This window comes from Macaca fascicularis, chromosome 3 (genome assembly GCF_037993035.2).
Source record: "Macaca fascicularis isolate 582-1 chromosome 3, T2T-MFA8v1.1".
Taxonomy (NCBI): Eukaryota; Metazoa; Chordata; class Mammalia; order Primates; family Cercopithecidae; genus Macaca; species Macaca fascicularis.
Window position 1 is genome coordinate 44844845 of NC_088377.1, and position 25074 is coordinate 44869918.

A 25074-nucleotide genomic window follows, 5' to 3' on the forward strand; every position below is an offset into this window, starting at 1 on the left:
CTCACCTCCCTTCTCCCCACTGCCTCTGTTCCCACAACAGCAAGAACAGTTCCTTCTGTTCTTGAATTAAATGATCTGTTTCCAGACTCAGTACTTTGCACTGGCTGTTCCCTGTGCTGGGAACACCCTTCCCACTAACAGTTCCATCATTCAAATCTCTCAATTCAGATATCGCCTTCTCAGACCACCTGGATATCAAAGCCCACCCCTGTGCCCTGGTCACATGCTGGTGCCTGCTCCATCCCCATCTAGTCTTCCAAGCATTTGATGCTTCCGATATTACTGTACTGGTTTATTGCCAGCACCCACCATTTAAGTGCAACTGGATGGGAGCAGGGACCCTGGAAGCGTCCCCTGCATCTAGAAAATGTCTCACATGCACCTAATAATGTTTTTATTATATATTTATTTATTTTTAGAGACAGGGCTTTGCTCTATTGTCCAGACTCGGGTGCAGTGGCATGATCACAGCTGACTGCAGCCTCCACCTCCCAGGCTAACACAATCCTCCCGCCTCAGCCTCCCGAGTAGCTGGGATTACAGGCACACACCACCGTGCCCAGCTTATTTTCGCTTTTTTTCTTTTTTTTTTTTGGTAGAGATGGAGTCTTGCTATGTTGCCCATACTGGTCTCAAACTCCTGGGGTCAAGCCATCCTCTCGCCTTGGCCTCCCAAAGTGCTGGGGTTTTAGGCGTAAGCCACTGCACCTGGCCTACCAAATAATTATTATCTGGAAACCTCCTCACATCCAGGACAAGGCAAGGAACCCCGCTGAAAGCTCTAGGCTTACGGGAAGCACTGGAGCTCATGAACTTTATTTTTATTTTATTTTATTTTATTTTATTTTTTCAAGATGGAGTTTCACTCTTGTCACCCAGGCTGGAGTGCAGTGGTGCCATCTCGGCTCACTGCAACCTCCGCCTCCCAGGTTCAATCGATTATCCCACCTCAGCCCCCTGAGTAACTGGGATTACAGGCGCCCACCACGCCCAGCTAATTTTTGTATTTTTAGTAGAGACGGGGGGTTCACCATGTTGGCCAGGCTGGTTTCGAGCTCCTGACCTCAGGTGATCCGCCCACCTTGGCCTCCCAACATGCTGGGATTACAGGTGTGAGCCGCCGTGCCCAGCCGTCATGAACTGTAACTAGTTGGAGGAACGAACTGGGCCCCCCTGCAGCGGCACCCCCCACCTCTGCCCAGACAGCAGCACAGGAAGGAGAGGGGTGTCCCACCATAAGAGTGTGTAGCCGCCTCCCACCAGGTGATTCCATTCACCTAGGAGAACACGGAGGCTCCCAGGTGAATGGAGTCATTTCACTCAACACTTCCTTATTCAGCTCCCAGTGCAGTCTGCCCTTCAAGCAAATATTTGGCTCCTGCCGTATGCCAGCCTCTGTATGCCTCGCTGAGCACTGAGGATCCAGAGAACGAAAGCAGGTCTCTACTCTCATGGGGCTCCCAGTCCTTTAGAAGGGATGGGCAAGGCCTGGAGCAAAGGTGCTGACTCCACTGGCTGCGTGGCAGAAGAAACCCTGGGGGCTCCCTGGAGGTGCTCACGTTGGAGATGGGGCTTAACAGGGAGAAGGAGCTGATCTGGTGGAAAGTGAAGGAAGGGCCTCAGGTAGGAGCCTGATGGGGGCCTGGGCAGGCCCCTGGATGCATCCCACCTGGTGGCTCAGACCTGGAGGGCCGCTCCTGATCCCCACAGACAGGCCCCCACAGGTGTGATTCCCACCTGGTTCCTGATTTCATCTTGAGGCTGGACCCTTCTCCCAGCCAGTAACACTCCCAGCCCCCCAGGGCTAGCTGATGTCCTATGCCTGGGCCCCCTGGGCTCTGCTCAGTCTGCCCTAGAGCCAGGCTACAGGTGAGTACAGGGAGAATAGGGCGGGGTCATGATTCCATTCACCTGGGAGAAACACAGAGGTTCCCAGGTGAAGGGAGTCATGGGAAGCAATGTAGCCAGTTCTGATCCCAAGCTGGGAGGAGAAAGGGAGCTGGCGGAGGTAGGACCAAGTGACGGCAGGACATGACTGAGGGTTGGCCACAGCCCCCACTCCTAGCTGGACTTGCTCTCTGCACCTTCTCCAGCACGTGAACTCCTACTCATCCTTCAAAACTTTCAATCTGGTCACCCAGTGGCCTTGTGACTGAACCTACCCACCTGCCAGCGGCGTTGCTAGCCTCCCAGGTGAGTGGACCTGTTTAGGGGGAGCAGCCTGGGCACCAAGGCTGAGGGGTGGGCAGCGAGGGTGGTGGGCTGGGTCAGCACAGGTCACCCGGGTCTACCAGGGCCACTATGCTGCACCCTAGTGTGTTGGAGATCCTGATTTCAGCCTCAGGCTGGGCCTGGCCCCTGCACAGCCCAGCTGGATGGAAGGGTGGGGGGAGAGAGAAAGGAAGAAAGGAGATGGGAGCAGAGAGGAGGAGGGGGAAGATGGAGGAGAGGAGAGAAGGAAGAGGAAGGGGAAGGGGGGGGGGGGAGAAAAGAGGAGGAGTGGGGATGATAGAATGGAGGCAGGAGGGAAGAGAGAGGGAGGACTGGGTAGGAGAATGCGGAAGGTGGAGGAGGGAGGGAGAGGGAGGAGAAGAGAGAGGAAGGGAGGAAGAGGAGTGGGGAGGAGAAAGGGGGGAGGGTGGAGAGAGGAGGGAAGAAGAGAGGAGGGCAGGAGGAGGGTAATGGAGGACTTTGAAGGGGAGGGGTGGGAGGATGGAGAGGGAGGGGGAGGGAAGAGAAATGGGGAGGAGTGGGACGGAGGAGGGGAGGGAGGAGAGAAAGGGAAGGGGATGAGAGGAGGAGTGGGGAGGATGGAGAGGAGGGAGAAGGGGTGGGAGGGAGAGGGAGGGTAAGAGGAGGAATGGGGAGGAGGGGGAGGGAGGAGGAGGGAGAGGGGAAGAGAGGAGTGGGGAGGAGGGAGAAGGGGAGGGAGGAGGAGGGAATGGGAAGGGAAGAGAGGAGGAATGGGAGGAGGGGGAGGGAGGAGAGAAGGGTGACGGGAGGAGGGAAGAGAGGGAGGAAGGGGGACGGGAGGGGTAGGGAAGAGGGATGAGTGAGAGGGTTGAGGGAGGAGGAGGAGGAAGGAGGAGGAGGGCGGGGCGGGGCCGAGCGCTGGGGGCGGGCAGAGGCGGGGCGTGGTGGCCTGGGCTGTGCTCGTCGCCGCGCTCGTGGACAGGGGCCGGGCGGACTCGGGGACCGGCGGAGGACGCCGGGCGCGCCCGGCCCGAGGCTGGGGGAGCGGGGCGCGGGCGCGCAGTGTCGGGCGCCTGGCGGCGTAGCAGGCGCGCAGAGGACCCCAGGCCGGGCCGGGCGGAGGTAAGCGGTGGCCGCGGGACGCGGGGAGGCGCCGGCGGGGACCTGTCGGAGCCTTTGTCTGCGGCGCGCGCGGCCCCCCGCCCCCTCCCGCCCGTCCGGGCGCTGTCCCCTCTCCCCAGACCGCCCCTGTCCCGGGAACCCGAGGCAGCCCCTACCGCGTCCTGTGCGGCCCAGCCCCCGGCGCCCGGCGACAAGCGCGGACCCGGACCCCTGGGCCCCGGCCATGGAGGGTGTCGGCGCCACCGCCTCCCCTATCACCGCGCGGGGGTCCTCCCGCACGAAGTTCCTCCCCGGACCCTCCCGCGCCACCCCATCGCCCCCCTGCCCCCGCCGACCCCTTCCTTGTTCTCGAAAAAGCGTCTGGGAGAGGCGGGGCCTGGCCTCCGGGGTCACCTCGGGGCGGCTCAGGGGGTCTGCCCTTTGCCTGGGGGCGCAGGTCTGTGAGCCAACTTTGCGGCTGATGATGTCGGGGGGCGAGCGGCAGAAAGGCGCGGGGACCCAGGCCGGGGAGGGCGGTGGGTCCAGGGGCCAGCGTGTGGCCCCTGCATGCATCGGTCCCTGGGGGGGCTGCAAGAAGGGGGTGGCCGGAGGGGCTTGAAACCCACCCCCAGAGGAGTTGGAGCAGCTTAGACCGCTGGGCTGCGGAAAGGGCCACAGAGACATCGTTAGCCCCGGTTAACGGGGACCAGGGGTGTACCAGGCATCAACTAACCAGGACTGGTAGTTGAGCCAGGAGTGCGAGCCCAGGCCCGCTTTCCAAGTGGAATTCGGTTCCCCTGGTTCTCCCTGGCGGGCCGGAGGAGCGCGGCCCCAGAGTGAGGCCAGACTGGTTTTGGGGTCCAGACCCCCAGCGCCTCCAGCTGCCCGGGGCCACGTTCAGGACTGCTGTGCACTTCAGGCCCCGTGGAAATGGGAGGAGCTGGAGGGGGTCACTGGGCCAGGCTCCAGTCTGAGCTGCATGACCCCCCCCACCCCCGACTTGACCTCTATGTGCCTCAGTCGCCCTCCCTGCAAAATGGTGAGAGGCCTTGGCCAGACGCAGTGGCTCATTCCTGTAATCTCAGTTCTGGGAGGCTGGGACTGAGGGATCACCTGAGGCCAGGAGTTCAAGACCAGCTTGGGCAACAGAACAAGACCCCACCTCTACAAAAATAGAAATTAAAAAAAAAAAAAAAAAAAAGAGGGAAGGGGTGGGAGCCCTGCCTTGCCCATAGCAGTGTTCTTTAAGTGGCAGCTTGTGCAACTGTTGAATGCCTACTGTGTGTAGCCGAGCCTACCCCACCAGCCACCCACCCAGTCCCTGTTTGTGACGTACTCTCAGCCTCTCCTTCCTCTACTGAGTTGTGAGGTGGGGAAACTGAGACCTGAGGGATGACCTCAAGGCCAAAGAAGTGACCTGTGTCTTCTCAACGGCCCCCCGGGGCAGGCATCGAGGGGTCACGGCAGCTCAGAGTGGAGGAGCAGAGCCAAGCCCCTTAAACGCTGGGGTGGTTAGGCCAATGTGCATGTGGTTAAATTTTAATTAACGGGGGACAGGGCAGGAGGCCCTGGGCTGCCTTCCCCGGGGGGCAGTAGGCTTGGATTCTGGGGGCTGGGAAGGACACAGTTGGAAGCCTGTGGCCCAGGAGAGGTGGGGGCGAGCGGCTGCAGCAGGTTCCCCACACCCTCCACCATGGGGACAGTGGCTGGCCGAGCCGGGCAGTGTGGGTGGCAGCTGCCCACTTTACTGACTGAGCCAGAGGGGACAGCAGCCGCCTCCTGGCTGGATGCCAAGCACGTCCGCGTTCCTGGGTGGTGTGGCCTCTGGGCAAGGCCGAAACGTCGGCTTTCTGGCCAGGATTGTTCGGGGCACTGCACGTCCCGGGGAGCGTCTCGGGGGCCCTTACTGAACATAGACCAGACCTTTCTGGGTTCGGATGTCCTGGGCTGGGCTGGTATCCTGAGCAGGTGGCAGGAGGAGTATTTGATTGTTACAGACTGTCACCCTGATACCATCCCCTTCCCTGGCCCTGCAGGCCGAAGAAGGGCCCCGGGGTCTCTAAGCCTTTGCTGACTCTGGCACCTCCCAACGACTCTCAAGGTCAGGCTTGTGTCCACTTCACAGGGGAGGACAGGTGTGCAGAGCCCTCCCAGGGCCACTCCAGTTCAAGCCCAGCTCTGCTCTAAGCCTTGCTCGCCCCCACCACCCCCAGCTCCAGATGTGGCAGGAGGGCCAGGGCTGACAAGGGGCAGTCAGGAGAGCCTTGAGCCTAGAAGAGGAGATACGCCAGGCTTCTCAGCCCCCAGAAGTCCGGGACCGCCTCTCCCCTGGTAGTGGGCACTCATCACCTGGGTTGGTCCCCAGCTGTCAGGGGCTGAATCTCCCCAGTCCCCCAAAACCTGGAAATGGGACGTCTCTGGCTTCAAAGCCCCAGTGAGGCCCCAGGCCCCCATTCAGGCTCCAGTTAAAACTCTGTAGTGAGCTAGAAGAGGGGGACGTGGAGTCACAGGGAGGTGCTTGGTAACCTGATCATCGAAACCTGCCTGGAGGCTGGGAAGGGAGTAAACTGAGTCAGGGGAGCTGGAGGAAATGAGACCCAGGAGATGGGACAAGAGCAGGCAGAGGTAACATGGGTCAACCCCAAATAAAATCAGGGTGGGCTGAGTGCAGTGGCTCATGTCTATAATCTTTGGGAGGCCAAGGTGGGAGGATCACTTGAGCCCAGGAGTTCAAGACCACTATGGGCAACATAATGAGACCCCATCTCTACAAAAAAGAAAAAAAATTAGCCGGGCCTGGTGGTGCACACCTGTTCCAGCTACTTAAGAGGCTAAGGTGGGAGGATCACTTGAGCCTGGGAGGCAGAGGCTGGAGTGAGTGGTGATCGTGCCGCTGCACTCCAGCCTTGGCAACAAAGAGACTGTGTCTCAAAAAAACAAACAAATCAAGTTTCCTCTGGGTTTGTGGGACCCCTCAGGGTGAGCTTCTTCCAGCCTTTCCACGGCTCTCCCACATACTGGGGAAACTGAGGCACTACATTCAGCACTCAGTGCTGTGCTGTCCTCTCTGTTAGCCTCAAACTCTGCGATGAACACAAATCCTTTCTGCATTCAGATAAATAAATACATGTTATTAGAAAAAGAAATCATTGGCCAGGCGCGGTGGCTCAGGCTTGTAATCCCAGCACTTTGGGAGGCCGAGGTGGGCGGATCACAAAGTCAAGAGGTTGAGACCATCCTGGCCAACATGGTGAAACCCCATCTCTACTAAACATACAAAAACTAGCCAGGCGTGGTGGCGGGCGCCTGTAGTCCCAGCTACTCAGGAGGCTAAGGCAGGAGAATCGCTGGAACCCGGGAGACGGAGGTTGCAGTGAGCTGAGATCGCGCCACTGCACTCCAGCCTGGCAACAGAGTGAGACTCCATCTCAAAAAAAAGAAAAGAAAAGAAAAATCATTTTAGGGGAAAAAGCTAGCCTGCCCCAGGCACACACAGGGCTGCCCACACAGTGCAAGCATCTCCATGACAGATGACTTAGTTCCTTCCTTTCCTTCTGAAGGTCAGGGCTGGCAGATCCAAATTGAAGCAAGAAGCACTGAGGCAAGACCACAGAAAGAACTTTCCGCCATGAAGGTGGTTGGCCCCAGGACTAAGGGTCACGGTGGCTCAGAGTGTCACACAGACCTGGGCTGGGGTCTGGGTTCCCCCACTTTCTACCTGTGAGATCAAGGGGACTCTCACTTTCCTCAGCTGAAAAATGAGTGGTAAAGGCGCCTTTCTCCCAGAGGACACTGCAGCCCAGTGCAGGCACGGACGAGGCTCACTCATGTCATCTGTTGTTTCCGACTGCCCCCCAAGTTCTGGTATCACACCACCAAAGTATTCCTCCACTCCATCTATTTCTTACCGTGCCCGCTGCCACCATGCAGGCCACCTTGGTTGTTCCCCAAGGCAGCAGTCTCTGAGCTCTCCTGCCCTCCGACCCCTTCTCCCTAGATAGCAATGAGGATGAGCATCTTGAGACACACCCGGTGAGGGCTGGGTGCAGTGGCTCAGTGGCTCACGCCTGTAACCCCTGCATTTTGGGAGGCCAAGGCAGGAGTTGGAGTTGGAGACCAGCCTGGGCAATGTAGTGAGACCCCATCTCTACAAAATAAATTTTTTAAAAATTAGCCAGGCACGGTGGTTCGAACCTGTGGTCCCAGCTACTTGGGAGGCTGAATCGGGAGGATACTTTGAGCCCAGGAGGTGGAGGCTGAAAGGAGTGATGGTTGCGCCACCATACTCCAACCTGGGTGACAGAGTGAGACCCTGTCTAGGAAAAAAAAAAAAAAGACACCAGGTGACATTGCTTATCTGCTTAAAATTAACGTCCTCTGGATGGATAGAAAGGACAGTCCCCCAGGGGATACAGTCCCGGCCTCATGGCTTCGGGGCTGGGGTATCATCTCACTCTTCTTCCCTCCCCTGCTCTCTCTGCTTTCTCCAAAGCACAGGCTGCCATGGGTTCTGTCGGGAGCCAGCGCCTTGAGGAGCCCAGCGTGGCAGGCACACCAGACCCGGACATAGTGATGAGCTTCACCTTCGACAGTCACCAGCTGGAGGAGGTGGCAGAGGCGGCTCAGGGCCAGGGCCTTAGGGCCAGGGGCATCCCGGCTTTCACGGACTCCAGTAAGTAGGGGTGCGGGCAAGGTGCGTGTCCTGCCCCGAAGCAGACTGAGCTGTGTGACCCCCAGTGAAGCCTTGGGGTACTGGGGAGCCATGGGTGGTCATGGACTGGAGGCAGTGCCTGTCAGTGTGGATTAGATCTGCTGCATAACAAACATGCCCACCGTCTCAATGTCTCCGCCCTGATGCTGTGTGTCCGTACTTGGGGCCCTGCCAACAGCCCCTGGCAGAGGAGGCTCTTTTTTTTTTTTGAGACAGTCTCGCTCTGTTGCCCAGGCTGGAGTGCAGTGGCCGGATCTCAGCTCACTGCAAGCTCCGCCTCCCGGGTTTACGCCATTCTCCTGCCTCAGCCTCCCCAGTAGCTGGGACTATAGGCACCCACCACCACGCCCAGCTAGTGTTATTTTTGTATTTTTTAGTAGAGACGGGGTTTCACCAGGTTAGCCAGGATGGTCTCGATCTCCTGACCTCATGATCCGCCCATCTCGGCCTCCCAAAGTGCTGGGATTACAGGCTTGAGCCACCGCGCCCGGCCAGGAGGCTCTGTCTTAACATGGGCTTTCGTGCTCGCTGGGTGGGTGAAGGGATCCATGGCTCATGCGCTGATCCATAAAACTTCTATCTGGAGTAACACATGTCACTTTGGTCACACTCGTTGGCCAAAGCAAGCTATGCCTCACTGCAAAGGAGCCAGGAAAGTGCCTGAGCAGGATTGGATGTGAGGTTCAAAGCTCTGGTTTTCAGCCCAGCTGTGTGACCTTAGGCAAGGGCCTGAACCTCTCTGAACCTCAGTTTCACTACATTGAGGAATTGGGCCAACTGACTTTGAGATCAGACTTGCAGAGTGGACAGCCCACAGGCTTGGAGTCTGACAGGCTCAGGTTCAAGACTGCCTCCCATCCTTCACCCACCAGGAGCTCCGGTCAAGTCACTGTTCTTCTCTGGCCCTCGGTCTCTTCCTCTGGAAAAGGGGGATGGTATTGTGTCAATGTGGCTGCACCAGAATCAACAGAATCTTGCTTGGGCCTGTCCCTGGCACTCAGGAGGCACCCTGTAAGCTATAGTTCTTTTGCAGGGAGCTGTTGTTTATGCTAGTACTTTAGGCTCAGAAACCTGGGTTAAGGCTGGGCACGGTGGCTCACGCCTATAATACCAGCACTTTGGGAAGCTGAGGCCAGAGGATCGCTTGAGCCCAGGAGTTTGAGACCAGCCTGAACAACCTGGCAAAAACCTCGTCTCTACAAAAACCTACAAAAATTAGCCAGGTGTGGTGGCACACACCTGTAATCCCAGCTACTTCAGAGGCTGAGGCAGGAGAATCACTTGAGCCCAGGAGGCAGTGGTTGTAGTGAGCCAAGATCGTGCCACTGCACTCCAGCCTGAGCGACGGTGAGACTCTGTCTGAACAAAAAAGAAAAATTGGCTAACTAAAGTGGGAGCTAGTTAAGCCAGGCAGGCAGGCAGTCAGGAAGGTCATGGACAGTCTGGAATCCACGGACAAGAGCTTCTTGGAGTCTCTGAGCTCCAGGAAGACCTCAAGGCCTCACCTGATTAGGTCAGACCCACCCAGGGTCATTTTCCTTTTGATGAACTGAAAGTTGATGGAGAAGGAACTTGAATTGCAAAACGCCGTCACAGCAGCAGCAGGGCTAGTGTTTGAACCTGGGGACTGTCCTTCAGCCTGTCAAGGTGACCATAAACAAACCATCACGGTCCCCCCCTCGCCAATGTGGCTCCCATAGACATCTCCCTAAACCATGTCTTCTCTCCAAACAAAGGCGGTGACAAGGTCATACGGCCACCGAACATGATGCAAGAACCTTGTACAACCTTAAACATGCTGACCCCTTCCCCAGCAGGACAGGCAGAGGGTGCTCACTCTTCCCCTTCCATATCCTATAATTTTTGTTTTGTTTTGTTTTTTGAAAACAGAGTCTCGTGCTGTTGCCCAGGCTGGAGTGCAGTGGCGCAGCCTTGGCTCACTGCAACCTCCACCTCCTGGGGTCAAACTATCCTCCTGCCTCAGGCTCCTGAGTAGCTGGGACTATAGGCTTGCACCACCATGCCCAGCTAATTTTTTCTATTTTAGTAGAGATGGGGTTTCACCATGTTGGCCAGGCTGGTCTCGAACTCCTGAGTTCAGGTGATCTGCCCACCTCGGCCTCCCAAAGTGCTGGAATTACAGGCGTGAGCTGGTTTCCTGTCCATCAAGCTGGTGGCTTCAGTGGCTGTGATGGCGTGGGTGTGGTAGCCGTAGCCACAGTATTTGGTGGCTTTTGATAATGGTCAGATGACAGAGGTATCTGGAGCAGAGGGGAGCAGGGGTCACAGCGATGGACAGTGGCCTTGGTGATGGAGGCCGAGGTGATGGCCATCGTCCTGTGCGGAGGCCGCAGCCATACATGGAGGGTGCCCCGTCTCACCTGGTGTCTCTGGCTTTAGCACTGGAGGAGCCGGTGCCCGATGACCGCTACCACGCCATCTACTTTGCAATGCTGCTGGCTGGCGTGGGCTTCCTGCTGCCGTACAACAGCTTCATCACAGACGTGGACTACCTGCATCACAAGTACCCAGGTGGGTCCTTCCACGGTCACGCCCGGCCACTCAGCATACTCCATCATGGCCTGGGGCTTCCCAGAAACCCCCGGGTGGGAGAGTCCTACCCAGGGACCCATTTTATTCGGATCTCGGCTCCACTGTGAGCTGCTGAGTGACCTCAGGGCAGCCACTCACCCCTCTGGGCAGCGAGACCCTTCTGGGAGGTTGCATCTGGCAGGGGTCAATGCAGAGGGTGGGGCCTCCCTCAGCACCTGCTGTCTCTGGCCCTCCACAGGGACCTCCATCGTGTTTGACATGAGCCTCACCTACATCTTGGTGGCGCTGGCAGCCGTGCTCCTGAACAACGTCCTGGTGGAGAGACTGACCCTGCACACCAGGATCACCGCAGGTGCGCCGGGCCCCACCACGGGATGCCTACCTGTTGTGGCTCCCATGTGCCTGGCCGGTCATCCACTCGCCCAGTTTCCCTGAGCCTCACTCGCCTCGTCTGTAAAATGGGCACACTTCCTAGGGCTGCCCTGGGGTCTGGCCGTGGTGGGGCCTCTGTACCCCACCACATGTCCCTGGGCCCCGCCCAAGCTCTTCCCCACACCCAGTGTGTTCTTCCTTTCCCATTCCTCCGCATGGTGTCATCCAGCTTCAAGGCCTGGCTCAAATGGCGCCTCCTCCAGGAAGCCCTCCGGGTGCCCCTGTTAGACTTATAAAGCATCCCTGGCCCTCCTTAAAGAAGAAGGGCAGAGAAAGCCTCCGACTGACTATGCAGGAGGGGCGAGGAGGAGGGGGACCCCCACCCAGTTGGCTCCACCGCTCCCCTCACTGGCCTCTCCCCCAACAGGCTACCTCTTAGCCTTGGGCCCTCTCCTTTTTATCAGCATCTGCGATGTGTGGCTGCAGCTCTTCTCTCGGGACCAGGCCTACGCCATCAACCTGGCCGCTGTGGGCACCGTGGCCTTCGGCTGCACAGGTAGGAACCGGGGCCCAGGGGTGAGGCCCTGAGTGCCCACTTCTGACCCTGTCCCACCCCAGCCCTGGTCTCCTGCTGGTGGCATGTGACATGATGGGAGCTGGGCTGGCTGGGTGCCAGATGTGTGTCCACCTGCATGCCAGCATGCACACCTGCACACCCCGGCACACTGGCTCACACCCACACGAGCCTGTGTATGCAGTGTATGCACAGCATGTAGCCACAGAGACTCTGAGGCAGCTCCTGGTTTCCCTGGTATAAACAGGGCTTCAAGGACTGTTCTGCCTTTGTCACTATGTCACTGTTTCTCTTGGGCAATGGCTTTCAGTAGGGTCTGACTCTGTCACCCAGGCTGGAGTGCAGTGGCATGATCATAGATGACTGCAGCCTCAACCTCCTGGACTCAAGCTGGTGAGCCAGCCTCCCACCTCAGCCTCCTGAGTAGCTAGGACCACAGGCACATGCCACCAAGCCTGGCTGATTTTACAAAATTATTTGTAGAGACAGGGGTCTCTCTATATTGCCCAGGCTAGTCTTGAACTCTTAGCCCCAAGCAGTCCTCCCACCTCGGTCTTCCAAAGTGCTGGTATTACAGGCACGCGCCATCTTGCCTGGCCTTACAAACTTTTGAAAGCTACTTTTTATTTTGCAAAAGTTTCAAACCTACAGGAAAGCTTGCAAGAATGATACAGTGAAGTCCTACACGAGCACTCTCTCCCCCTCTCCCTCCACCCCTCTCTCTCTGTACTTAAATTTCTCCCTAAGTATATAAATATAAAATACATCTTTCCCCTTGTACCATTTGAGAGTTAGTTGTAGATGTCATCACCTTTCTTGCCTAATTACTAATACTTCAGAGTGTATTTTCTACCAGTCAAGGCATTTCTTTTCTTTTTTCTTTTCTTTTTTTTTTTTTTTTTTTTTTTTTGAGACAGAGTCTCGCTCTGTCGCCCAAGCTGGAGTGTAGTGGCGCGATCTCAGCTCACTGCAACCGCCGCCTCCCGGGTTCAAGCGATTCTCCTGTCTTAGCCTTCCAGGTAACTGGGATTACAGGCACGCACCACCATGCTAGGCTAATTTTTGTATTTTTAGTAGAGACGGGGTTTCACCATGTTCCTCAGGCTGGTTACAAACTCCTGATCGCAGGTGATCCGCCTGCCTCAGCTTCCCAAAGTGCAGGGAATTACAGGTGTGGGCCACCATGCCCGGCCGACATTTCTTCTATAACCACATTGCAATTGCCAAAATTGGGAAATTTAACTCTGATGCGATACCATTTTCTTTTTTTTTTTTTTTTTTTTTTGAGACGGAGTCTCGCTCTGTTACCCAGACTGGAGTGCAGTGGCCGGATCTCAGCTCATTGCAAGCTCCGCCTCCCAGGTTTACGCCATTCTCCTGCCTCAGCCTCCTGAGTAGCTGGGACTACAGGCGCCCGCCACCACGCCCGGTTAGTTTTTTGTATTTTTTAGTAGAGACGGGGTTTCACTGTGTTAGCCAGGATGGTCTCGATCTCCTGACCTCATGATCCCCCGGTCTCGGCCTCCCAAAGTGCTGGGATTACAGGCTTGAGCCACCGCGCCCAGCCGCGATACCATTTTCTAAGCTACAACCCATATTCAAACTTCTCCAGTCATTCTGATAATGGTTTGTTTGTTTTTTTGAGACAGAGTCTCCCCCTGTGCGGTGGTGGATCTCCGCTCACTGCAAGCTCCACCTCCTGGGTTCACACCGTTCTCCTGCCTCAGCCTCCCAAGTATCTGGGACTACAGGCGCCCGCCACCACGCCCAGCTAATTTTTTGTATTTTTAGTAGAGACGGCGTTTCATGGTGTTAGCCAGGATGGTCTCCATCTCCTGACCTCGTGATCCGCCCGCCTCAGTCTCCCAAAGTGCTAGGATTACAGGCGTGAGCCACTGTGCCTGGCCCGGATAATGTTCTTTATAGCTTTTTTTTTTTTCTGACCCAACATACTCTCTAGATTCATAACTTTCCTTTAATCCAGGACAGTCCCTCACCCACCCCTGTGTTTCATGGCAGTGACATTTTGCAAGGGTCCAGGCCAGGCTTTGTAGACTTTCTTTTTTTTCTTTCTTTTTTAGAAATGGAGTCTTTCTCTGTCGCCCAGGCTGGAGTGCAGTGGCGCAATCTCAGCTCACTGCAACCTCCACCTCCCGGGTTCAAGGGATTCTTCTGCCTCAGCCTCCTGAGTAGCCGGGACTACAGGCGCCCGCCACCACGCCTGGCTACTTTTTGTATTTTTAGTAGAGATGGGGTTTCACCATATTGGCCAGGCTGGTCTTGAACTCCTGACCTTGTGATCTGCCCACCTCAGCCTCCCAAACTGCTAGGATTACAGGCGTGAGCCACTGTGCCTAGCCAGCTTGGTAGACTTTCAAACTCTTTTTGACCATGACTTTCAGGAAGAAAGAAATACATTTTGTATTATGGCCCTGTAAACACGCGTGTGTATTTATAAATGACATCAAGCCTTCATGAAATAATACTCCCAATGCTACTGTTCTGTTTTGTTAAAAAACAAAAAAATGCTGTGACTTGATTTTATTTTTTTTAGAGGCAGGGTCTCACTCTGTTGCCCAGGCTGGAGTGCAGTGGTGGGATCATGATTCACTGCAGCCTCGACCTCCTGGGCTCAATGGAGAGCCCAGGCCCCCGCCACGTAGCTGGGATTACAGGCACAGGCCACCACACCCAGCTAATTTTTAAAAAATTTTTTGTCACCAGGCATGGTGGCTCTTGCCTGTAATCCCAGGATTTTGGGAGGCTGAGGCGAGCAGATCACAAGGTCAGGAGTTCAAGACCAGTCTGGCCAACATAGTGAAACCCTGTCTCTACTAAAAATACAAAAAATTAGCTGTGGTGGCGGGCGCCTGTAGTCCTAGCTACTCAGGAGGCTGAGGCAGGAGAATCACGTGAACCCAGGAGGCAGAGGTTGCAGTGAACCGAGATAGTGCCACTGTACTCCAATCTGGGCGACAGAGCGAGACTCTATCTGAAAAAAAAAAAAAAATCATAAAAACAAGATCTCACTTTGTAGCCCACACTGGTCTTGAACTCCTAGACTCAAGCGATCCTCCCTTCTTAGCCTCCCAAAGCACTGGGATTACAGGGGTGAGCCACAGTGCCCAGCCTTGACCAGAAGATTTTAGTTAGACAAAGACTGCCCCCAAGGCTACTTCCAGTCATGGATTTGCTAGACTCCAACGTAGGGGCCTGTACACTTCTATTTTCCCTAGATCCTGATCGATTTCTGGCTGTATTATTTAGGATGAGAGGGGTTATTGCTGTATAGCAAATTAACCCAGAAATCTCAGTGGCTCCATAGAACAAGCCTGACTTCTCACTCTTGCTGCCTGTCCTGTCTAGAGGGTGAAGGGTGTTATGCTCCACACGGTCTCTCAGGGCCTCAGGCAGACAGTCCTCTCCCCAGTCCATAACACATGGCCTCTCCTGTCCCTGCCCATGGGAAAAAGAAAGGTTCAGTCCATGCAGGCTTTTCACTGCCTTGCCCAGAAGTGACGTGTCATTTCTGCTGATGTTTCATCCGCCAGAGCTTGTCAATGACCCTGGCTGACCCCAAGGGTACACTGGTTGGTGTTCCTACTGCTGCGTGTCAAATCTCTCTGCCATTAGTGGTGTTAACGGCTGTTTATGCACCCTTGAGTTCTCTCAAGCTAGTGCATTTCACCCAAGTTGACAGGTGATAATGGTGTCTCCGGATTTTTCCTCTTTCCCTCTCTCTCTCAAGTGCAGCAATCCAGCTTCTACGGATACACGGGGATGCTACCCAAGCGGTACACACAAGGGGTGATGACCGGGGAGAGTGAGTATCTGCAGATCCCCCGGGGAGGGGGTGCTGAGCTGCCCTGGGCTCTGGAAGCTTCTTCCCAGGGGCTCCCCATGATGCGCCCCGGTCTGGGAGGGAGGCTCACAATCCCTGGGCACACTGAGCTAGGGACAGTGATCACCATCTTTCCTGGCCTGGCTGGGGGTAGAAAAGGGGTGGACTCCCACATGGGAGGGACATGTGGGCCCACACATGTGTGTGCTGTTTCTGGGGTGTGTGATCCTTTGTGATGGGGGAAGCTTGTGTGTCTCTGAGCATGTGGCTGGGTGTGCGTTTTGTAAGTCTGTGTGTGCGCGTGTGTTAGGGAGTGGGCCCCATCCATGGCCGTGATGTCATGGACATCACGCCATGCCTACAGCACCATGCTCTCCTTGTAGCCACGGACACACAAGCCACCCCCTGGTCAGCACCCCACGTGGGTGTCTCACGGGCTTCTCAAACTCACGTCTCCTCCCCCCACCCTGCCACTCAACACCCGCCCCTTCTCAGCAAATGGCACCCCCTTGCTCATGCCTGAACCTTATATGACACCCGGCCCTTCTCCAAGTCCTAGTTCTGTCCCCTGGCCTCCAGCCCCTGCAGAGGGGCAGCACTGGCCCCTGGCAGTGACACTGTGTGCGTGCAAGCCCCTTCCTCCCAGGGTCCCCAAGCTTCCTTCTGTGCCTGGACCGCCCGGGGTCAGTGCCGCCCAGGCAGGAAGCGGAAGCCCAGATCAAGACCCACGTGGGCCCGGTTCGTTTCTCCCCTTGGGGGCGTTCTGCAACCCTCTGCCTGGTGCTGAGGTAGACCAGACGCCCCGGAGCTCCCAGACTCCCATCTTGGCCGGTAGATTTTGTGGTGGGGCTGAGCCAGAGTGGGTGCAGAATTGTGCCGGCACACTGATGTCAGGTGGTTTATGGAGCCAAGGGCCCCGCAGAAAAGACGCGCTCAGAGCCCTGCCCACCCTCACGGGGTGGCCCACCATGGCCCTGACCCACCCTGCCTCACACTGGGCAGTGGCCCATGGCCACACTAAGAAAAAACCCACAGCCCGCCCACCCCAAGGCCCTCCCTCCCAGCCTCGTGACCCTAATCGCGGCTTCCAGCGCCTCAAACATGAGCACTCAGCTCACAGTCCCCGGCCAGGAACACCCGTCCCCAGGCTGCACTCCCGGCCCTGTCCTGCAGACCTCCGCGTCAAAGGCCCCCAATGGGACAGGGGTCCTCTAACTGCCCCCCACCTCTGCGCGCCCTCTGTTCCGTTTCTTTCTGCCCCCTGCCTGAATCACGCACAATCTTGTTTGCATCCATCCTCTTCCCACCCTGCGTCCGTGTGTCATCGTGGCCCTACTGCGTCCTCAGAGCAGGAGGGTGCAGCCACGCAGCAGGCACTGGGTAAATGCCCCACGGTGGGGGTGTGTGAGCGGCGTCAGGGTGGGGCTGCTGTGAGGGGCAGCTCCTGTGAGCAGCTCCTCTTGTGGCTGGGGCGGAGCTGGGGGCAACCGGAGTTGGGGCCGGAGAGAAACGGGACTCAGGACTTGATGGAGCGGCAGGGGGCGTGGCTGGGAAGGGAGGTGGGGCGGGGCTGTGTGGGGCCAAGCTGAGTGGGGGTGGAGGGTGGGATGGAGCTGGGCGTGGCTGAGTGGGGGCGGAGCTGAATGGGGTCGGGAAGCAGCTGGGGCGCTTACTGTAGGAATTGCTGGAAGGGGCTGGTGGAGCTGGTCTGGTTGTGGGAGCGGGGCGGTGGAAGTGGGTGGGGCCTGTGGGTGGGGGCAGGGCCGGTGGTGGAGGGCAGGGTCGGCGGTGGTGGGAGGGGCCTGTGTGTGGAAGGGGGCGCCGGTGGGGAGGGGTCTGTGTGGGCGGGGATGGGTCGGGGCGGAGTGGTGCAGGGAGCTGGGCGGATCAGGCCCGGGCCCACTGTGTATGCCCTCCAGGCACGGCGGGCGTGATGATCTCTCTGAGCCGCATCCTCACGAAGCTGCTGCTGCCCGACGAGCGCGCCAGCACTCTCATCTTCTTCCTGGTGTCAGTGGCACTGGAGCTGCTGTGCTTCCTGCTGCACCTGTTAGTGCGGCGCAGCCGCTTCGTGCTCTTCTATACCACACGGCCGCGTGACAGCCGCCGGGGCAGGCCAGGCCTGGGCAAGGGCTCTGGCTACCGCGTGCACCACGACGTCGCCGCCGGGGACGTCCACTTCGTAAGTGCGCATCGCCCACCTCTGTTCCCTCCTCTGTCCCCACCGCGAGGTTGGGAAGTACCCGCGGCCCAGCCCGTCCCCTGCACCCCAGGCTGCGGCCTCCCGCTGTGGCGGAGACCACTTCCTGCCAGCTCCCTTTATTCTGTGGACTCAGCTGTGGGTTCTTAGTGGCACCCCCACATCCCGTGGCCTGAGGCCCCACCCCGCCTGCATCTGTGGTCTGGGGCTCTGCCCAGCTGCTGTATCCCATGGCGTGAGGCGTGCGGCGTGCATGGCTCCTGTCCGCAGTGACACCCCACATGACGTACACTAAAGTTTCCATCCCTAGGACAGCCCACGTTGGTTCTGGGGGGGGTCTCAGCCCTCCTGGCTGTGCCAACCCACGTTGGAGATTCCTCCTGCAAGCTCAGCGTGGCAGCAAACTCTCTAGGAAGCTCACACCCTTCCTCCCTAGAGACAGGACACCAGGAGGGAAATCAGGGCTCAGGGATAACCCTGGGTTCCCTGAGGGGGTGTAGCAGGGCCCCCAGAGTTTCCCATATAAGTCACCACCAGCCAGCCAGGAAAGGGAGTGGTCTCCCAGGTGAGGATAGACAGGCAGAGAGGGAGGGCCAGGGGCTTGTTCTGTGGCCCCTGGTTCTGCTGGGCTTCCCTGTCACACTGCCCCTGTGGGGTCCCCAGCACAGACAGCTCTTGCCAGGAAGTGCCCTGTCCCACCATCCCTGGGGCAGGCAGCTGTCCTTGGGGGGCTGGGGTGCCCTCTGGTGGCAGCAGCGCTGCACAGCCCCCCAGGCTCAGGGCTGGCAGTTGTACAGTCCTGGGGACACCTGCAGGGTGAGGTCAGGAGTGCCAGACCATGAAGAGGCGGGGTGAGGGAGCCGTTGGTCCTCATTCCTGAGGGTCCAGAACCAGAATGGTCATGCAGGCCTTGATCCAGTGAGTCACCTGGGCCCTCGGCTGGGGACACTGAAGTGAGCCAGAAACACCATCCCCAGGGGAGCACCCACACCCAGAGAGGGACCCAGGATGGAAAGGGACAAGCCGGGGCAGGGGTGCATCCCTCTCATGGCCAGGGACATTCCCCGAGGGACTTTTGGGCTAAGACCTGACCCACAGGAAAGGTGTTGGGGTAGAGGGAAAAGTGTGTGCAGTGGCTCAGAGGCTGGGAGGAGCTCCGTGTGTTTGGAGGAGGAGTAAAGGGGTCATGGGGGACAAGATGCTCTGGTTGGTTTGGTCGGAAGCTGGTAGAGGGTTCATGGGAGTGGTGAGGTGGAATTTGCAGCATCAGAAGTGTGAGAGCCAGGCCTCTATAGCTGCAATCCCAGCTATAGAGGAGGCTAAGGTGGGAGGATCGCTTGAGCCCAAGAGTTTGAGATCAGCCTGGGCAACATAGCAAGACCCTGTCTCTACAAAAAAGAAAACAGCAAAAAAACTGGCCTGGGTGATGGCGCATGGCTGTAGTCCCCGCTACTTGGGAGGCTGAGGTGGGAGGATTGCCTGAGCCCAGGAAGTTGAGGCTGCAGTGAGCTGTGACTGCACCACTGCACTCCAGCCTGGGCAGCAGAGCAAGACCCTCTCTCTGAAACAGAAATGTGAAGTGAGAGACCTTGATAAAGTCAAGGGAGAGGGGTGTCTGCACACAGTAGGTACCACCTGAATGTCAGCACCAGCCCCAGTGCAGCTCTTCTGATTGGGCCTGGATTCCTCTCCTGTCCTGTCCTCCACTCAAACCCCATCCCACTCTGTCCTCCCTCCAGGAGCACCCAGCCCCGGCCCTGGCCTCCAGCGGGTCCCCAAAGGACAGCCCAGCCCACGAGGTGACCGGCAGCGGCGGGGCCTACATGCGCTTTGATGTGCCGCGGCCAAGGGTCCAGCGCAGCTGGCCCACCTTCAGAGGTGAGTGCAGGGGGTCCCTCTGCAGCCCTGGCGCTGGTACCCAGGCGGGGGGTGGGAGGCAGGCAGGGGTCCCTGTGGGCACTGCCTCTGACCCCCGCCCGCCCCCAGCCCTGTTGCTGCACCGCTACGTGGTGGCGCGGGTGATCTGGGCCGACATGCTCTCCATCGCTGTGACCTACTTCATCACGCTGTGCCTGTTCCCTGGCCTCGAGTCTGAGATCCGCCACTGCATCCTGGGCGAGTGGCTGCCCATCCTCATCATGGCTGTGTTCAACCTGTCAGACTTCGTGGGCAAGGTGGGCTGCCCGCCCTGCCCAGTGTCGGGGGATGCCACAGGGTGGAGGTGATGGGGAGACCTTGATCCATTCAGGAAGGGTTCTGAGTGAAGGATGCATGTGGATCCCAGGTGGAAAGGGCAAGAGCCATGCAGTGGCACCATGCCAGACAGTGTTCTGTGGAGGGTGGCCCCAGCCTGATCCCACTGGGGCACTCCGGAGTATCAGCTGCATCTCGGAGGACAGGTGTGGCACTCACCCTCTCGCCTCACAGTCACAGGTCCTCCGGGGATGAGCACAGGAGGATGCCCCAGAGGGGATCCAGAGAGGGCAGGGACCCTCAGAAATGGCTCAAAGAAATGGCTAGGTGCAGTGGCTCATGCCTGTAATCCCAGCACTTTGGGAGGCCAGAGATGGGTAGATTACTTGAGGCCAGAAGTTCCAGACCAGCCTGGCCAACATGGTGAAACCCTGTGTCTACTGAAAATACAAAAATTAACTGGGCATGGTGGTGTGTGCCTGTAATCCCAGCTACTCGGGAAGCTGAGGCAGGAGAATCGCTTAAACCCAGGAGGTGGAGGGTGCAGTGAGCCGATATCATGCCACTGCACTCCAGCCTGGGCGACAGCATGAGACTCTGTCTCAGAAAACAAGCAAGCAAACAAAACACTTAGCCAGCCGTGGTGGCATGTGCCTGTAGTCCCAGCTACTCTGGAGGCTGAGGTGGGAGCATTGCTTGAGCCCAGGAGTTTGAGCCTGCAGTGAGCCACAATCGTGCGACTGCACTCCAGCTTGGGGGATAGACCGATACCCTGACTCTAAGGGAAAAAGTTTTAAGTGGGATTTGGGGGATTTTAGAGGGGCGATCCGGAGAAGGGCAGGGGTGCAGGCCGAGCTGGACAGACCCAGGAGTGTTTGGGGATGGGGACGTGGCTGGAGGCTGGGGGGGTTGTGAGAGGAGTGGGGGTGGCCGGGACAGGGCGCCCACATGCCTGGCTCTCTGCAGATCCTGGCAGCTCTGCCTGTGGACTGGCGGGGCACCCACCTGCTGGCCTGCTCCTGCCTGCGCATAGTCTTCATCCCTCTCTTCATCCTGTGCGTCTACCCCAGCGGCACGCCCGCCCTGCGCCACCCCGCCTGGCCCTGCATCTTCTCGCTGCTTATGGGCATCAGCAACGGCTACTTCGGCAGCGTGCCCATGATCCTGGCGGCGGGCAAAGTGAGCCCCAAGCAGCGGGAGCTGGCAGGTGAGGCCCACGGGGCATGGAGGGGGGTGGTCCTCCCAGCAGTGCAACGTCCCCCTCACGGGGAAACCCAGGGCAGACCGCAAGAAGGTGCATTTGGGTTCTGAAGGTTCAGAACAGTCAATGTCTGGGAGGCCGTAGGTGTGGAGACATTCTCAACCACTTCATTCATTCACTCATTCATTCACTCATTCATTCGTGTACCCCACAACTACTTGGTGAGCCCCTCCTGTGGACCAACTGCTTTTCAAGGCACTGGGGACACAGTGGCGACAAAACGGCACTCCCCGTGCTGTGGGACTGACTGTCCAGATGTGGAGGCAGCCCAGGCTGGGCGCAGTGGCTCACACCTACAATCCCAACACTTGGGAAGGGCAAGGCAGGCGCATCACTTGAGCCCAGGAGTTAAAGACCAGCCTGGGCAGCACAGCGAGAGCCTCTCCTCTCTACAAAAGTGTTAAAAATTAGCTGGGTATGGTAGCGTGCGCCTATGGTCCCAGCTACTCGGGAGGCTGAGATGGGAGGATCACTTGAGCCCAGGAGTTTGAGATTGCAGCTGTGATGACGCCACTGCACTCCAGCCTGGGTGACAGAGCAAGATCCTGTTCGGAAAAAAAAAAAAAAAAATCCTAGATTGGTGTGACTGGTTGAATGGCAGGAAGTCCTATGGGGAAAAATAAAGCAGAGAAACAGCAGTGATGGGATGGGGAGAGTCAGGCTCAAGAGCCAGCAGTGTAAATGGAGCAATCTGGGAAGACCTCACTGAGGAGGTGACTTTTTTTTTTTTTTTTTGGAGACGGAGTCTCGCTCTGTCGCCCAGGCTGGAGTGCAGTGGCCGGATCTCAGCTCACTGCAAGCTCCACCTCCCGGGTTCATGCCATTCTCCTGCCTCAGCCTCCTGAGTAGCTGGGACTACAGGCGCCTGCCACCACACCCGGCTAATTTTTTGTATTTTTTAGTAGAGACGGGGTTTCACCGTGTTAGCCAGGATGGTCTTGATCTCCTGACCTCATGATCCACCCATCTCGGCCTCCCCAAGTGCTGGGATTACAGGCTTGAGCCACCGCGCCCGGCCAGGAGGTGACTTTTGAGCAAAGACCTGGAGGAAGTAGCGAGGGAAACAGCCATGTGAGGATGCAAGGGAAAGGCGTCCAGGCAGAGGGAATGGCATGTGCAAAGGTCCTGCGGGCACTGAGGCCAGGGGCTGGAGAGGAGAGGAATGGGGTCTGATGGTTGATAAAGCATCCCTCCAGCTGCCATGGGCATGGAGGTGAGTGAGGAGCTACTTTACCAGTCCAGGCCCTTGAGGACGGGGCCCAGACCTGGAGGAGGTCGACGTGGCACTGGGAGGTGCCGGATTCCAGGTCTTGTTTGAACGGCAGCCCACAGGACCGGCTGATGGGTTAAGAGGTAGGGTGTGAGAGGGAAGGGGGCTTCAGGTTTGGGGTCCACTGTTCAAGGCAAGAAGGCTGGCTGAGATGGGAAGGGGGCTTGCGGGGAGGGGTTGGGGTTGGGTTTGGGATTTGGTACGTTCCAGGTGCCCATCGGACATCCCAAATTGTCCCTGATAGGGAGGAAGCTGGAGATCGGAGACTGGAGATTTTTTTTTTTTTTTTTTTTTTTTTTTTTTTTTAAGATGGAGTCTTGCTCTGTTCCCCAGGCTGGAGTGCAGTGGCATGATCTCGGCTCACTGCAACCTCTGTCTCGCAGGTTCAAGCAGTTCTCGTGCCTCAGTCTCCTGAGAAGCTGGGATTATGGATGCCCACCACCACATCTGGCTAATTTTTGTATTTTTAGTAGAGGTGAGATTTCACCATGTTGGCCAGGTTGGTCTCGAACTCCTAACCTCGGGTGATTCCCCCACCTCAGCCTCCCAGTGCTGGGATTACAGGCGTGAGCCACCATACCTGGCTGAGACTGGAGATTAAAATGGGGAGGGTTGGGGCCGGCCACACTGGCTCAGGACTGTGATCCCAGTGTTTTGGAGGCCAAGGTAGAAGTATCGCTTGGGACCAGCCTGGGCAGTATAGTGAGACTGAGTCTCTACAGAAATTTTTTTTACATTAGCCAGGCGTGGTGGTATGTGCCTGTGGTCCCAGGTATTTGGGAAGCTGAGGTTGGGGGATCACTTGAGCCCAGGAGGTCAAGGCTGCAGAAAACTGTGACTGTACCACTGCACTCTAGTCGGGGCAACAGAGCAAGACCTTGTCTTTAAATTTTAAAAATGGGGGTTTGGGGGACCCAGAGAAGCAGGCGAGGCCTGGTGTGCATAGCAGATGGCCCCGGGGAGGAGGAATGAGGAAGGACAGGATCCGGAGAGGGTGCTCCCATGCAGAGCGATGGGGCAGCGGGTCCTGGAGGGGCGGCACGGTTCATGCGGGTGTCACCGCACCTCACACCCGAGCAGCCGTGGCCACCAGGTGGTCGCCCCGGCTCTGCTCCCCTCAGGCCAGTGTTGTCCACAGGGAACACCATGACCGTGTCCTACATGTCGGGGCTGACACTGGGGTCCGCCGTGGCCTACTGCACCTACAGCCTCACCCGCGACGCCCACGGCAGCTGCCTGCACCCCTCCGCCGCCAATGGCTCCATCCTCTCAGGCCTCTGAGCCAGCTCTGCCCACTGCCAGGGATGCCAAGGGCCTGACCAGGGGCCCCAAGGCCTGAAGGCCCCTCCCCCGTCCCCACCTCAGTGCCTGCGGGGCCCTGAGCCTCTCCCTGTGCCAGCAGCGCCACCCCCTCTGGGTCCAGCCATCCCCAATCCTGGCCTGAAGTTCTGCAAAGTCCTTTGAGGACCGGGACACATTTCTGTGACCTGGGGCTCTGGCCAGCACTGTGTTCTGTGTTTGGTCTCATACCTGCCTCTACCTTCCATCTGTGTCCAGCGGCCCCAGCTCCAGCCCAGCCAGCACTCTGTGGGGTCACACGCACCGTGTCCCCACGCAGGACAGCAGACGCCCGCCAGAGTGTGCGTGCCTGGTGACTGCACCCCAGTCCTCATCACCCGCTGCCACTGATTGGGGCACCACCTGGCCAGCCTCCACCAAGGACCCCTCATGAACCCTGGAGCCCTGAGAGGAGAGAGGCAGCCCCCCACCTTGTCACCCTCAGGCCTCCCCCTTCTGTCCTCATTCTTAGAGACTGCTTCTCCCAAACAAAACGCGTTAGCCATGAAGGAGTTGGAGCCCTGGGTCCGAAGGGACCCGCCTGCGGTCTGCGTCAGCCTCTCGGGAACCACAGCAGTGGTGCCAGCCAGGCACATCAGGACCTCCCCACACACCCACGCGATGCCACAGGCCAGGGGGCTGTGCCTGACTAGGGAGCCCTCCCATTGCCGCCTTGGCCCATGACAGAAGAGGGGAGGTAAGTCTGGGGGCTGCGAAGTAGGGCCCCCACACCCTGGCTGAAGTCAGCTTGACCTAGGTTTGACCCTCATCCAGCAAGGGACCCGACAGACCCAAGGGTCCCTACCAAGTAGGGAGGGGCTGGGGGCACTCCAGCCTGGGTCCCCCAGAACACCAGGCCCGTGTGGGTGGCACCCTGAGGTCGGGGGATTCTAAGGGTGTCCTTCCAGAGACAGCGTTTCCAGGGGGAGGACGGCCCACCGTTACAGAACCCTGGCCCTGGCTGTGACTGCCGTTTCAACCCTGCCGTGTCCCGTCACCCGTCTGTCCACTAACTGTACCGCACTGGCCATTAAAAGATAAAGCAGACCGCTGCACTGCCGCCTCCAGCAGAGTTTGTGCGTGGACGGGGGCCGGGACTGCCATCTTGGGATCCCGGTGGAACTCGGGTCGCCCCGTGTAAGCCGGACCTCAGTCTTCCCATCTGCGAGGTGGGCGGGGTGGATCAGGGAGCAGGAGGGTGTCCTCATACCAGGTAGGCTTGGTTTGTGGGCAGGGCTGGGTGGTGGGGTGACAGCTGGGAGCACTTGTGGTTTGTCGCTCACCTTGACCCCCCAGTCTCCATGAGGATCAGGGAGGATGGCTGCATGCAGCCCATTTGAAGGGGAAACAAAGCGGGCGTGATTTGTCCCCTACCCCTCAGGGACTACACTGCATCCTAGAAGTCAGAGCCTCCTGGCCTCGAGCCTCAGCCCTTTTACTGATTTGTGCAATTTGGACGAAATCCTG

General features: G+C 58.0%; 1 protein-coding gene across 24 annotated transcripts; it reads left to right on the forward strand.

Annotated features, from left to right (window-relative positions):
* The first annotated feature begins 1962 nt into the window (after positions 1–1962).
* SLC29A4 (solute carrier family 29 member 4) lies at positions 1963–24662 on the forward strand. Of its 24 annotated transcripts, XR_006696558.3 has the most exons (13): positions 3174–3315; positions 7792–7966; positions 10406–10537; positions 10797–10910; positions 11358–11486; positions 15253–15327; positions 16693–16725; positions 17265–17527; positions 19285–19423; positions 19532–19719; positions 20705–20945; positions 22653–22744; positions 23408–24662. XR_006696558.3 is itself a non-coding variant. In XM_065541625.1 (12 exons), the coding sequence occupies exons 2-12, from the start codon at positions 7798–7800 to the stop codon at positions 23548–23550; spliced, it is 1626 nt and encodes a 541-aa protein (XP_065397697.1). In that variant the 5' UTR covers positions 1963–2193; positions 7792–7797; the 3' UTR covers positions 23551–24662. The 24 variants fall into 24 exon arrangements, 21 of the variants coding, with proteins under 21 accessions (XP_065397697.1, XP_073890471.1, XP_073890470.1 ...); XM_065541625.1 differs by lacking the exons at positions 3174–3315; positions 22653–22744 and adding an exon at positions 1963–2193; XM_074034370.1 differs by lacking the exons at positions 3174–3315; positions 22653–22744 and adding an exon at positions 1963–2193 and having other exon boundaries at positions 11395–11486; positions 15258–15327.
* Positions 24663–25074: the final 412 nt, after the last annotated feature.

What these genes read in the sequence shown, in the direction of transcription:
- SLC29A4 (XM_065541625.1), top strand. Translation starts at nt 7,798, where the DNA reads ATGGGTTCTGTCGGGAGCCAGCGCCTTGAGGAGCCCAGCGTGGCAGGC. An exon ending in AGCCACGCAGCAGGCACTGG is followed by an intron (nt 16,726 to 17,264) that starts GTAAATGCCCCA and finishes TATGCCCTCCAG; the next exon opens with GCACGGCGGGCGTGATGATC. An exon ending in CAGCTGGCCCACCTTCAGAG is followed by an intron (nt 19,424 to 19,531) that starts GTGAGTGCAGGG and finishes GCCCGCCCCCAG; the next exon opens with CCCTGTTGCTGCACCGCTAC.